This window comes from Phoca vitulina, unplaced genomic scaffold (genome assembly GCF_004348235.1).
Source record: "Phoca vitulina isolate PV1807 unplaced genomic scaffold, GSC_HSeal_1.0 scaffold53, whole genome shotgun sequence".
In the NCBI taxonomy this organism is placed as follows: Eukaryota; Metazoa; Chordata; class Mammalia; order Carnivora; family Phocidae; genus Phoca; species Phoca vitulina.
Genome location: NW_022589756.1, coordinates 7,504,889 through 7,517,082, shown reverse-complemented (window position 1 = coordinate 7,517,082; position 12,194 = coordinate 7,504,889). Strand labels below are relative to the sequence as shown.

The window sequence follows — 12,194 nt, the reverse complement described above, 5'->3', positions numbered from 1 at the left end:
AAAAACAAGAAAGTTTAGTAGAGGACTCTGCTGCAGACCTCCCAGGGAGCCAGCTCCGCGCAGAGCCAGTCTTCCCAGTGGGAGCAAAGGTTGCTGCAGGAGGGGAAGAGAACAGAGCCCAGGGTTCCCATCTGGTTGCCCAACACACCTGCTAGGCTTTAAGGAGCGAGGCCTAGTGCAGGCATTCAGGGCTCGGCCGAGACAGCCTCTGAAGGGGGCTTCCCGAAACACACAGAAGCTGGCCCTGCAGGGCTCGCCACGTTCTCTGAGGGCTGTCGTGTTAGATAATGGGGAGCTTTGTTTCGTTCCCTCACCATCTAGAAACCACTCCCCGGCCCCGGAACCTACTGAAGAGGGACTTTGTGAGGTGGATATGGTGCGGACGCACCCTCTTTCCACTGGGATATAGGGAGGGGGCTCAAAGAGGCCTCTCTGGACAGGTAAGGACAGCCAGGCCCGGACCTGAATACTCTCCCAATCCTCAATACAAACCAACCAACCAACAAACACCAAGAACAAGAGAGGTCGATAACCCTCCTCTGAAGATACATGCAACTTCTGAGTTTAGGTAGGCTTTGTGTTTTTCTGAAGAAAGAACCCAGAGCTGTCCTCTGGTCCTCTCAGGGGTTATGACTGAAAAAATGTTTTTAACCATCTGTTCTGAGGGGGCCTATCAGCATAAGGGGAAGCAAGCTGAGTTATCCTACACTAGAGCAGGCCGAGTATCTTCAGGAGTGAGCCTCCTGACACCGGAGGTGTTCAAGCAGAAGCTGGCCACACATTCACAGGAGGGACAGCCAGGCCTCACCCTGTACCCTGAGAGCAGAAGAGCCCCTCTTGGCCGATGGGCTCTCTACTGTGTTTGGGGCACTGTTGTCTTTACCTGAAACCGGACTTCCGGAACTGCTGCACATAGACCCGGATGTCCTCCTCAGTGACGACGCTGCTGAGGCTGGGCTCTTCTGGGGCGCTCACTAAGAGTCCTCCTGCAAACAGCCACTTGTTCGCTCCCAGCCCGGGGCCAGGCACCCGAGTCCTAACTCCGGCGTGTTCCCAACTGAGGCTGGGCACCGAACTGCCTCTCCTGTCACATCTGAACTCACAGGGAAGGGTCTCGTGTTCCTTCATTCATTCTCTTTTTCTCTCCACAACGAGCCTGGCTGTCGTTCTGGAACCCAGTGATATCACACACACAGACCTCCCCTTCCAGGATGAACTTTGGGACAAACCATATCCCTTTCCTCAAAAACTCACGACGTAATTCCAGGATGACACTATTTACTGTTTACCAGGTCCCACCAGCCCTCCAGCTACCCTCTCCCCCGCCACTAAACCTTTTCTAAATGGCCTAACTAATAACGTCCCTCTTTAGATACCTCCACTGATTCTCAGAATTTTCAGAAGTGCGTGCTCTGATTTTTCTCTTAGGCTGGAGGAAAATCCAGGACAGGGAGCACGCATTCTGTTGCCTTCTGGTGCTCATGATCCTCTGCACACTGTGGTTTCCTATCTTGTCCTCAGAGGTGTACCCTGTGTCCTGACAGTCCCCAGTCCCCTTGGCGGCCACCTTGCGATGACAATGGGCAGCCTGGGGACCGCTGCTATTTCACAGGGGACAGCCACAAGGGCTAGTAACACTGGCGCTTGAACAGGGCTGACTCACCATTTTCAGGCTCTTGAAGCCTCAGAAGCATAGGAACTGGGTGATGGAGACTTTTGTGAGATGTATCAATGGGGTATGTGATCAGGGCGCCTCCCTGACCCGGCGTGGGGCTCCTGGCTCACTCAGCACCTCTGTAAGAGCCCCCACCTGCTCTCCTCCCGTGACCACTGCTGTCTGCCACGCTAAGGCAGCGGCTGTGCTTTGTGCATCTAGCTATCCGCCCCTGCCTCACATCAAGCGTGGGCTCCACATGCTCGGGGAATGAAGGAATGAACAAGTGACTGCGTGACAGGGAGGGAGGGAGAGAGGGAGGGAAGGAGGGAGAAGGCGTTCTTGACCAGTGAGAGGAGTATGGCCTTTAGCGTAGGAGGAGTTTAAGACCAGCCTCGCCCCTTTGAACAAATACCTTAACTCTTCCGAGATCCATTTTCCTCACCTGTAGAATAGTGGTAACAATGGGATTTTTAAAGGCTGTCATGAGGATGATAAAGAATAGATCTCCAGGGGGCCAGGCCCGTGTTTGATGCACACAGTAGGTGCTCAAACAAGGGGTAGCGATCGTCTTTATTAACACGAGTGCATGCTGGCAAGGCCACCGTGTGGGGGCAAAAGCAAGGTTCTGTGGGAGCAGTGCTGGATCTGGGCACCACGGGGATGAGCTCCTAACTGCTCTCGGCTTCGACTCTGCACTTACATCCAACCCAGGAGGGAGAACAAAGATGGTCTTCATGTGGGGGAACTGGAAATGACGGGAAAGCAAGATAGGGATAGAGGAAAGGCCAGTGGATTATGACCAGAGGAGTTCTGGCTTGGGGTCTAGCTGACTTGGGCTCCGTGTGCACCAGGTGATCCTGCAAAGGTCAGTCCCTATCTTAGGTCTTGGTCCTTATCAGCAGAGGGTGGGATTGCCCTGATGAGCTCTAAGATTCCTCTAAGCTCTTATGGTTTAAGATCGTGGACCCAAAGTTCCCTGGGGCGGCAGGAACCAAGGCCGTGTGGTCAGCCCAGGGCTAAGGTGAGCGCTATTCACCAGTGGGGGCCTATGTTAAGTCACAGTTCAGAGCTGGAGCGGGGGGGTGGGGGGGGTGGGGAGAATGGTTCTGCTCAGAGCAGTCAGATGGACACTTGTTTAACCTTCAGCTGATTCTTTCCATGAGCCTCCTGTCCCCCCTCCCTCCTAAAAATCTCTCTTACCCATTTCACGGACTCGGCTCACGCTGAGAAAAGCCTGTAAGGAAAAGGAAGGTTAGAAAGTTCGTCATGGATGAAGTAAAGGAAAAACGTTGAAACAGGTCACGTGTAAACCCTGTCACAACCAAAGGCCTACGAGTGCCATCAGGTCACACAAACATGCTCAACTCCCAAGAGAGCTAGAGACATCTTCGGGGGTCAGAGCCGAGGTGGTTAACAACCAAAGCTCTGTACCTAGGCTGCTCCTGGGTGCTTCCAGGCCTTGGTCACGTAAGAACTTGGGTTGACACAACCCATGGGAACAAGAGATGAGACCTTAGACCAATGGCGGGTGGGAAGTGAAACAGGAGATACTCTCCACCCCTCTACTGCACACCCAGGAAATCTGCAGTCCTTGGCGAAAGGGTGGGCTAGAAAAAAATCCAGCCCTCACGTGGAGCAATGTCAAAGGACTTGTTCCATTTCAGTTTGGTACGAAGAGGAAACCACAAAAGCTCCCCTAGGAATTCATAGCTATAAGCCTGCCTTCATAGGTGGTCAGGTTCAAACCTATTCTACCTACAGGACCTGGAAACCCCCAAGATGTGAGGTAAACAACAAGAAAAGTGGGCCTGGGCTGGTAATGCCCCCGGGACGCCTGGCAGAGGCAGCAAATGCTAAAGCACAGGAGGATTTTTTCTCAAGCCCAGCGGAAGCAGATTGGTGCAGTTTCAGGGCTGCTGAAGATGAGCTCGCAAAGCAAAATTTCAGAACACTCCGCCACACCCCCACACCCTTCACGCACACACAGGCCCCTTTGCAAGAGACAGCAAACACAGCAAACAGTAAAATCAGAGTCTCCAACAATATCAAGTAATAGGACTTTCAGAGAAAGAGAGAGAGAGAATGAAAAAAATAAGTATGCTTAACATGATTAAAGACATAAAAGAAGGAACTAGAACACAAGACTCTCTCACAAAAGATTAGAACGATTTGAGAAAGAGCCAAATACAACTTTCATACATAAACAAAAACCCTGTTTGTGGAAATTAAAAAGAAAACTTCGAAGATGTATTGAACTGCCGATTAGACATCACTACAGAAAGGAGGAGGGCAGACCTCGGGCTGATTTTTAATAAGCAATGACAGAAGCTTCTACCTAGAATTCCATCCTTGGATGAACTAGTCTACAGGACTGAAGATCAAAATAAAAATATTCTCAGGCCAAAAATTATAAGTTTATTATTAACAGACTCTCAGAGAGAGAACTACCTAAGAAGGTACTTCGGTGAGGAAGAAATTGCACGAAACAGAAAGCGAAATGCCAGGGGTGACCAGCAAAGGTGCTGGCAAACACGGGAGTGACAGGACGACCCACACACAAGACAGCGGGCTGGGGTGGGGGCGGGGCGCCTGGGTGGCTCAGTCGGTTAAGCGTCTGCCTTTGGCTCAGGTCATGATCCCAGGGTCCTGGGATCGAGTCCCACATCGGGCTCCCTGCTCAGTGGGGAGTCTGCTTCTCCCTCTCTCTCCCTCTCTGTGCTCTCCCTCCCTCTCAAATAAATAAATAAAATCTTAAAAAAAAAAAAAGACAGCTGGCTGGGGTTATGGAGTTAAAAGTGTTCTAGGCTCCTTTTCAAGACAAGGGTTAGTGGTATCAATTGATTTAGGACTTGGATAAACAATTCTGCGTGTGCAAATGGTAGCAGCAGTCACAGCACAACTTCTCAACTGTTGCTATTAAAATCCTTTATAATCCTTCTCTGATCTTCATCCCAAAGCCCTACTGGTGTGGGACAGGGAGGATGTAACCTTTCCCCATGGCAAGGGGAGCGGTCGAGTGAGGACCTCGATGACCCTGACTACAGAAGTCAAAGAAAAGAAGGCCACATTGTTCATTTCCAGACCCTGCCACACCCCAGGACCCTTCCCTCCCAGGGAAGCCTTCCAGAGGCCTTCGAACCTCTGCAGCTCCCCATTCCTCCCCCCCCCTCCCCCCCCCCCCCCCCCCCCCCCGCCTTCCCACCCCCTGCAACACTCACCATGTCATCACTTGCTCTGAAGAAGCTTTTGAAAGTCCGACTCAGGTTCTGTTCCAGTTCGGCCTCAGCCACTCCCTAAAACAAATCAAGAGAGCAAAAGGAAGGACTCTGCAGAAATCTTGGGAACCAGAGCCCTCCCTGATCTGACCAAAAGCCGGAAGCTCCCAACCTCCGTCCCATCCAGCCCACGTTTCATTAGAAGTGCATTAGTTTGGATTTTCCGTTGAAACACATGTTTTAAAAGCTTCAAATAAAACACAAGATGCTAACAGCGGTCCCCCCCGGAAAGTGGGTTTATGGTTGTTGCTTTCTTCTGTTTTTCAAAATTCCTACAGTGAGTATGTCTTACTTGTAATAAGCCCTTTAAGGGACTGGGGGAGGGCTGGACAGGAGTAGTTGCTGGTGAGGGGACGGTTCCAAGGATTCCGAGAAGCCAAGTGGAAAAGCCAAAAGTTGTTCCATTCACGCATCTCATTTTGCTATGGTAACTTCAAACCCAACCTCTTTGAGTTGGGCCTAAATTATTATAGACCGATTATTATTCCCTGCCCATGGATTGTTTCCCAAAGGTCAGGGCAGCAAGGCTGCCTTGGGAAGAGCTGGGACCCATATCCTTTGTGGTGACAGATTACCAGGTCTCCCCGCTCATGGGAGCGTTATTACACATGATGCCTAACCTAACACATGGTTCTTTGGTCATTTCCAGGTCTCTGACTGGAACTTGCTTCATCTGTTCCATAGATACTGGGCCCCTTCTCTTGCTGGAAACTCAGGGTCTGGATTCCTCAGCTCCCCACCTCCCCTTCTTACCCAAATCCTCCATCTAGGAGCACGTACAGACACTAAAACGGGGTGGCAAAGGGCTTCGAGATCCATCAGTGGATGCTAATCTACTGGCTAGTCTCCCGGGACGTGATTTTTTAGGGCATAAAAGGAATATTTTAACCCAGTCTTTCTTTTCTGGAAATTGAACGCCCTTGGACCTGAAAGCTGTTATAAAACCTGTGCAAAGAAAGATATCTGTCCCCGAGGCAGAGACCCCCCCACCCCCACCCCAGGGCAACTGCTCGGAAAGAATCAAGATCCTTCCCCAACACAGTCCCGAGGAGACCAGTGCTATGGCAGGACACTGAGAAAGAGTATGGCGGTGTCTTAGTTCCTTCCGGCTGCCGGAACGGAATCCTATACACCTGGGAGCTTGTAAACAGACATTCATTTCTCAGGCTGGAGGCTAGGAAGGCTGAGATCAAGGAGCCCGCAGACTCCCTGTCTTCTGACCATGCCCTCACATGCCAGAAGGGGCGAGGGAGCTCTCCTCTGGAGAGGACGCTCCTCCCATTCACGAGGGCACTACCCTCATGACCTAATCGCCCCCCAAAGGTCCCATCTCCTGACACCCTCACAGTGAGGATCAGGATTTCAATATGTGACTTGGGGAGGACACATTCAGTCTATAACCCAGTGCCAATCTACTTCTTTCTCCTGCTTTCCAGGGGCTCACCTGAACGTGCCTAGACACCAGGTGAAATGGACCACAGAATGTTTTCTGAGTGGGCACCCTTACTTTCCCAGCTCCCTGATTTAGCAGACTGGAACTTCCATCAAGAACACCTAGCTCCCAGGGCGCCTGGAGGGCGCAGTCGGTTAAGCTTCAGACTCTTGGGTTTGGCTCAGGTCATGACCTCAGGGTCCTGAGATTGAGCCCCCATCGCACTCAGCGGGGGTGGGGGGGGTCTGCTTGAGATTCTCTCCCTCTCCCCCCATGCTCTCTAAAATAAGTAAATCTTAAAAAAAAAAAAAAAAAAAGGACACCTAGTTCCCTTAGTGTGGCCTTCAAAGAACCTTCAACACCTGTCCCCAAAACTGCCTTGTCCACAGAGTCCTGCCTTCAGCCATCCCAATAAAATAACTGTATTCTTGTTGGATCCCATAGTGCTTTAGCGTGGCCCCCTCAGGCCACCCTGAGGGCAGGGAAGCATCCACTTGGGAGCATCTGTGACTGGTCGTAGGACAAGCAGGGGCTGAACCTGCATGTTGGTTCCTCTCCTCCCCTTCATGTTCTCTGAGAGGACGGTGCTATAGGCCAGGTCTCTAAAGCGTTCTAGTGACCCGCGGCCCTCCCCGCCCTGCACACATTAAGAGGCCCCGCGATACAGCACTTCGTTTGTTCTGCACATCGACACGGTGAGGGCTCTGGATCTATGAGAAGGCAGCAGGCACGAAAGGAAACATTTATCTTCCGCAGCGCTGGGTCTGCAGTTTGAGATTTTCTGATGCGAGCAATGCCGATGTGTTCATTACAACCCCCCTCCCATTTGTCAGATTCAATTATGATGGAGATGCGGTCGTGACCTTCTGCTCTGCGATCAAACGGCACGGCAAGAAAAAAGCCACGGAAGGAAGTATATTTTAAGTGATCGATAAAAGCCTCGGTCAGCCCTGCCTGTCATATGGGTCATCGCTTTTATTTACTGGGAGCCGTCCTCATCCCAGAAACCGCTGCTGTTCACGAGCCCAGGGTCTGGAGGAGTCTCCACAGGCGCAGAGGTCTGGACAGGGCTTTGACCCGCAAATTGTCCTTAGAAGAGCAGATGGATGCCAAATGGGTCAGTAAAAAATCAAAGGGATCAAAGGGATCAAAAAGGTAAATAAGTCTGTCCACCCACATGAAAGTAGATCAGATCAACAGGGAGAACGAGGACAAAGGTGAGGGCCAGAAAGGGGAGAAGATGATAACATTTGTACTCTGGTCATGTGCCCTGCTGGTATCATCTGACTCTGTAAGTTTTAAAGGTGATACCATATTTTTAAGTCCCACAGACCAATGACAAGCTTCCTGCCTGCCCCGAGGGAGGGGCTCCACCCTCTGTGCTCCTGAGTGGAGCCCTTAGGGCATGGACTTTGGAATCCAGCAAACAAGACTGCAAGTCCCTGTCCTGATACTTAACTGGGCAACTTAATATTTTGAAGCCTCAATTTCCTCATCTATAAAATGGGAGTTTTGTAAGGATTCTACAAGATAATGATAATGCCTATTTCTGAAATGCCAATAAATGGTAATTATTGTCACTAATAGTATCCCCATCTTTAAAGTTACTGGACTGCACCAGAAATGTCTATTTTGGGATCTGGTCCCCTCACCAGCCTGTGAGTCTCTTATGGACACACACCGTATCTTATTCATATTTTTGTTCCCATGGTCGTAGCATGGTAATAGTAGGTCCCAGGTGGGTAGGAAGGAGAAAGGGAAGTGAGGAAAAAAGGAGACCAGAATAGGAGAGAAAGACTTTGGTGGGCGTGCCTTCTAAATGATTGTGGCTTTTATTTTTCTGCTCTCCACCACGAGCTCATATTCGCCCCAGCTTGCGGCGGGGCTGAGCAGTAACCTACAGAACAGAGACAAATGGTAGAATCCGCTGTCTTATGACCCAAAGCTATCAGGGGGCAGGCAAACTGAAGACAGCTCTGGGTTCAAAAAGAAGCTCCCAGAACAAAGCCTTTGGAATTCCATGAATCCTGGAGCTTTGTGTCAAGAGTACTCGGAGGCTGTTTAAGGGGTACTTCTTACGGTGTGAATGACTAGAAGTGTAAGGAAACCCACACCTGGGAGAATTCATCAGAATTTCTTGGCCTTTCCAACTAACCACCTCGGCCTCCTCCCTCTCTCTATTTTAAACTTGAAACCACAGAAGCTCATAGCTATGAGGAAACTTCTAATTCTCTTCTCCTTGCTTTCTGTGCCTTCCAGATTAGTATCCTTCACTTTGTCCTTACTCCTGAGACCTATTTCCCACTGCTGGATAAACATGTCTGTGTGGATATCTTGTCACACTCCTCAATCTGATCCTTAAAATTGACCTGAAGAACCAATGAAAGAAATGTAGTTTTTGGTGAGATACATTTTTATTCATACCCCAGTGTTACCACATGCCACTAGAGTGGGTTGAGGACTGGTCCCCAAAAAGGCATGTCCAAGGATCTAATACCCAGTACCTGTGAATGTGACCTTGTACGGCAATGGAGTCTGTGTGGATGAGACCATCAGGATCTCGGATGAGTGACAGATTACAAATCAAGGAGTGCCGAGGGTTTCCGGTGCCACCAGAAGCTAGGAGACAGGCATGGAATGGATTCCCCCCCTCAGGCCCCCCAGAAGAAACCAAACCTGCTAACAACCTGATTTCGGAATTTAGCCTCCAGAACTGTAAGAGCATAAAGTTCTGTTGTTTCAAGCCACCAAGGGTGTGGTAGTTTGTTACAGAAGCCCTAGAAAAATAATACACCACTTCAGGAAATCTCGTGATTGGGAGGGTGGGTGAAGAGGGAAAGGGACTAGGGCCTATGTAACCTTGGGTTCAGGGGGCCCGGGCACCTGCCCCCCGCCCCCCAGCAGGATGACAGGTGTGCTGAGCACAGGGCGCGGGATCTTGCCCCCAGCCCAGCTTCCTCCCCAGGCACGTGTTTCACTCACTGTTCGAGGAACCCCAGATATGTCGCATACAATGAAGGAGACCAAGTTCTGTCCCCACTCTTCACCCAGAGTGCTGACAGGGGAGGAGCTCTCAATCACCTCATCTGCCAGGGAGGTTCCTACAGCTGGGAGGGCATAGCAGCATCTTCTAGAACTCAGACCTCCTCCCAGAGACATCCTCCTCCCGCGTCCCTACCCAGTGGGATTTCTCCTCTCTCATCTCCCCTTTTGCTCCTTCCAAGATGTACAACAGGTCTCTGCCTCAGAAGATGCACTTAACTGGGTCTATGGTTTCATTGCCGAGACAGCGGAGACAGCAAGAGGCAAGTCCATCAAAGCAGGAGCTCGGGCAGCCTGGCTAAATAAATGATGGTCCACCTGTATTCTGGAGCATCAAGCAGCCGTTGCGACGGATGAGGTAAATCTACATGTATTGGCAGGAAAATCTGTCCGCGCTCTAGTAAATGAAAAAGCAGCACGATTCCAGTTCTATAAAAATCACATGTACGCTCATATGCACATACGCATGCCCCCCGCCCCGCCACACTTAAAAGCATCTTTTAAAAAACCGTCTGGGAAATACTCACTAAACTATTCATAGTAGCTACTTCTAGATGAGGGAAAGCGGAGCCAACTTTTTATTTTATACAACTCAGTACTTTTTTTTTTAAAGTACCAAGCATAAATCATCTACAAAATACGGGCAGCAACAAGTCACCAGCTGTCCCCGTAGCCTGGTGCCTGATGGGGGACAGGATGCGGGGGCATTACTGTGGGTGTTCCGGGGATGAAGGGAGACTCTGAACACCGTGAGGGAGAAGGAGGAAAATCGTTTGTGGATGTCGGGGTGCCCTTCTTGACTGCTACCTATAATTTCCTTTCTCCACATTTGCTCTCTATTATCTAGTTTCTCAGCTGGTTAAATACTAAAAAGTGGGCTTTGGCTTGCTCTGGTATATACACCTACGGCGGCTGTACGGTTCCAGACACCCACACCACACACACAGGTGCATGCCCCACACCCTTCTTCCAAAAAATAAAAATACACGTATACTATTAAGGAGGAGTAAAGAGGGTCCAGTGTTGGCAGCAGGAAGAGGGCATGCACTAACCATGTTCTGATTTCTGCGGCAGAGGGACTATGAAATATCCCCAGGCTAAGCAAGGACGTGAAGAATCTTAAGAATTAAAACATGGAACTTGTCACGTTCAAATTACCCAGCCGATTCTGAAATTTCTTTGCTGCCCGGAGCTGCCTCCTCCTCTTTCTTACTATACAAATGCAAAGCCTGTCGGCTCTTCACTGAGAACAAAAAAAACCACACACACACCTTTTAATTTTAGTTTCCACCAGACTTGGCAAATTTGCAGGACAAGACAGTAAACACGTTGGCTCAGGGTTCAAAGAGCTAGAGGAACTGAATCTAAACTTGGGGTTTACCTAAACCACACCCTGTCCGGCTCAGCAAATGTGAACGAGAGGTGAGAGGGACGGCCACCGGGGCCCAGTCTGGAGGTTTTTTCAGGCTGAATGCATCCACGGTGACCTTGAGCGCTCATGGTGACTCCTCCTGGCTGGGGCATGGTGGGGGCAAGTTTGGAAGGAGAGAGGCAGGAGGGAGGGGGTTCCAGCACCCACCCCTGAGTGAAACAGGTGCTCTCCACTTTATGCTTTATTTACTGGCCTGAATTCGGCTGCAGTTTGAAGCAGTTACCTATTTGAAAACCATCCAACTAGACCACCCTCTTGCAGCGGAGGAAACTGCAGGCCCAAGGTAGGAAGGGACTTCCCTGTTGCTGAGTGAGGAGCAGACATGCTGGCAGGACCCCTGTGCATGGTTTCTCCTTGAGACCCAGCTCTGTGCCCATCCAGACCAGCCTCAGCAGCTGAATTCGCCCCACACCCACACCCCCCCACCACGCCTTCACTCATTTGAATATTTAACATTTCCCTACCAAGAGGCTTTGTTCCTTTTTTTTTTTTTTAATAGAACAAAACCGTTCTCCAAACTCTTCCTGCGATTTAAAACCCAGCAGCTACAACATAACAATAGGGGTACTGATTTTTCCACAGTGACTATAATAACCTTTGAAACCAAAAAACGTTGCCCTGCTGGGGGGGCAGTTAATAAGCATCTTTCCCCTGAGGTCACTTTTGTCCATGGGGCTTTGAGCTTATCTTGGTTTGCTCCTTCCTACCCTGTTTGGATGAGCACACACAACAAAGTCCAAGCTCCCTCCCAGCGGGGCTTAGGGGGAGGCACGTAGGCTTTGAAGTCAAAGCTAGGTCAAACCCAGTCAACCTGGGCTTGGGCCAGTGAGTGAACCCCCCAGAGCCCCTGTCTGCTCAGCTGAAAGACAGAACACCAGAGTGCGCTTGTGAATAGAACCACTTGGCATACCGTGCTCAAAAAAAAGTAGTAGCTACGGGGCGCCCGGGTGGCTCAGTCCATTAAGCGTCTGCCTTCGGCTCAGGTCATGATCCCAGGGTCCTGGGATCAAGCCCTGCGATCAGCCTCTCTGCTCAGTGAGGAGACTGCTTCTCTCTCTCCCTGCCGCTCCCTCTGCTTGTGTTCCTTCTCCCTTTGTCAAATAAATAAATAGATAAGTAATCTTAAAAAAAAAAATAAAGTAGTAGCTACAACCCAGTGTCCACGGAAGGATGGACAGATAAACCAAATATGGTCTACACGTACAATGGAATATCATTCAGTCCTAAAAAGGATCGAAATTCAGACACATGCCACAACATGGAATAGCCCTGAGGATGTTGTATAAAGTGAAATAATCCAGACCCAAAAAGACAAATCCTGTATGACTCCACTTCTATGAGGTTCCTGGAGTAGTC

At 50.1% G+C, this 12,194-nt stretch overlaps 1 protein-coding gene across 2 annotated transcripts in view; it reads right to left on the bottom strand.

The window, feature by feature from the left end:
- EPHX2 (epoxide hydrolase 2) overlaps positions 1-12,194 on the bottom strand; it is a 70,215-nt gene that overhangs the window by 7,733 nt on the left and 50,288 nt on the right. For both annotated transcript variants that reach the window (XM_032389135.1, XM_032389136.1), the window contains 3 exons: positions 4,876-4,950; positions 2,858-2,891; positions 884-986 (listed from right to left, as the gene is read on the bottom strand). In XM_032389135.1, coding sequence (XP_032245026.1) covers positions 884-986; positions 2,858-2,891; positions 4,876-4,950 — 212 coding nt within the window. The remainder of the gene's footprint in view (positions 1-883; positions 987-2,857; positions 2,892-4,875; positions 4,951-12,194) is intronic.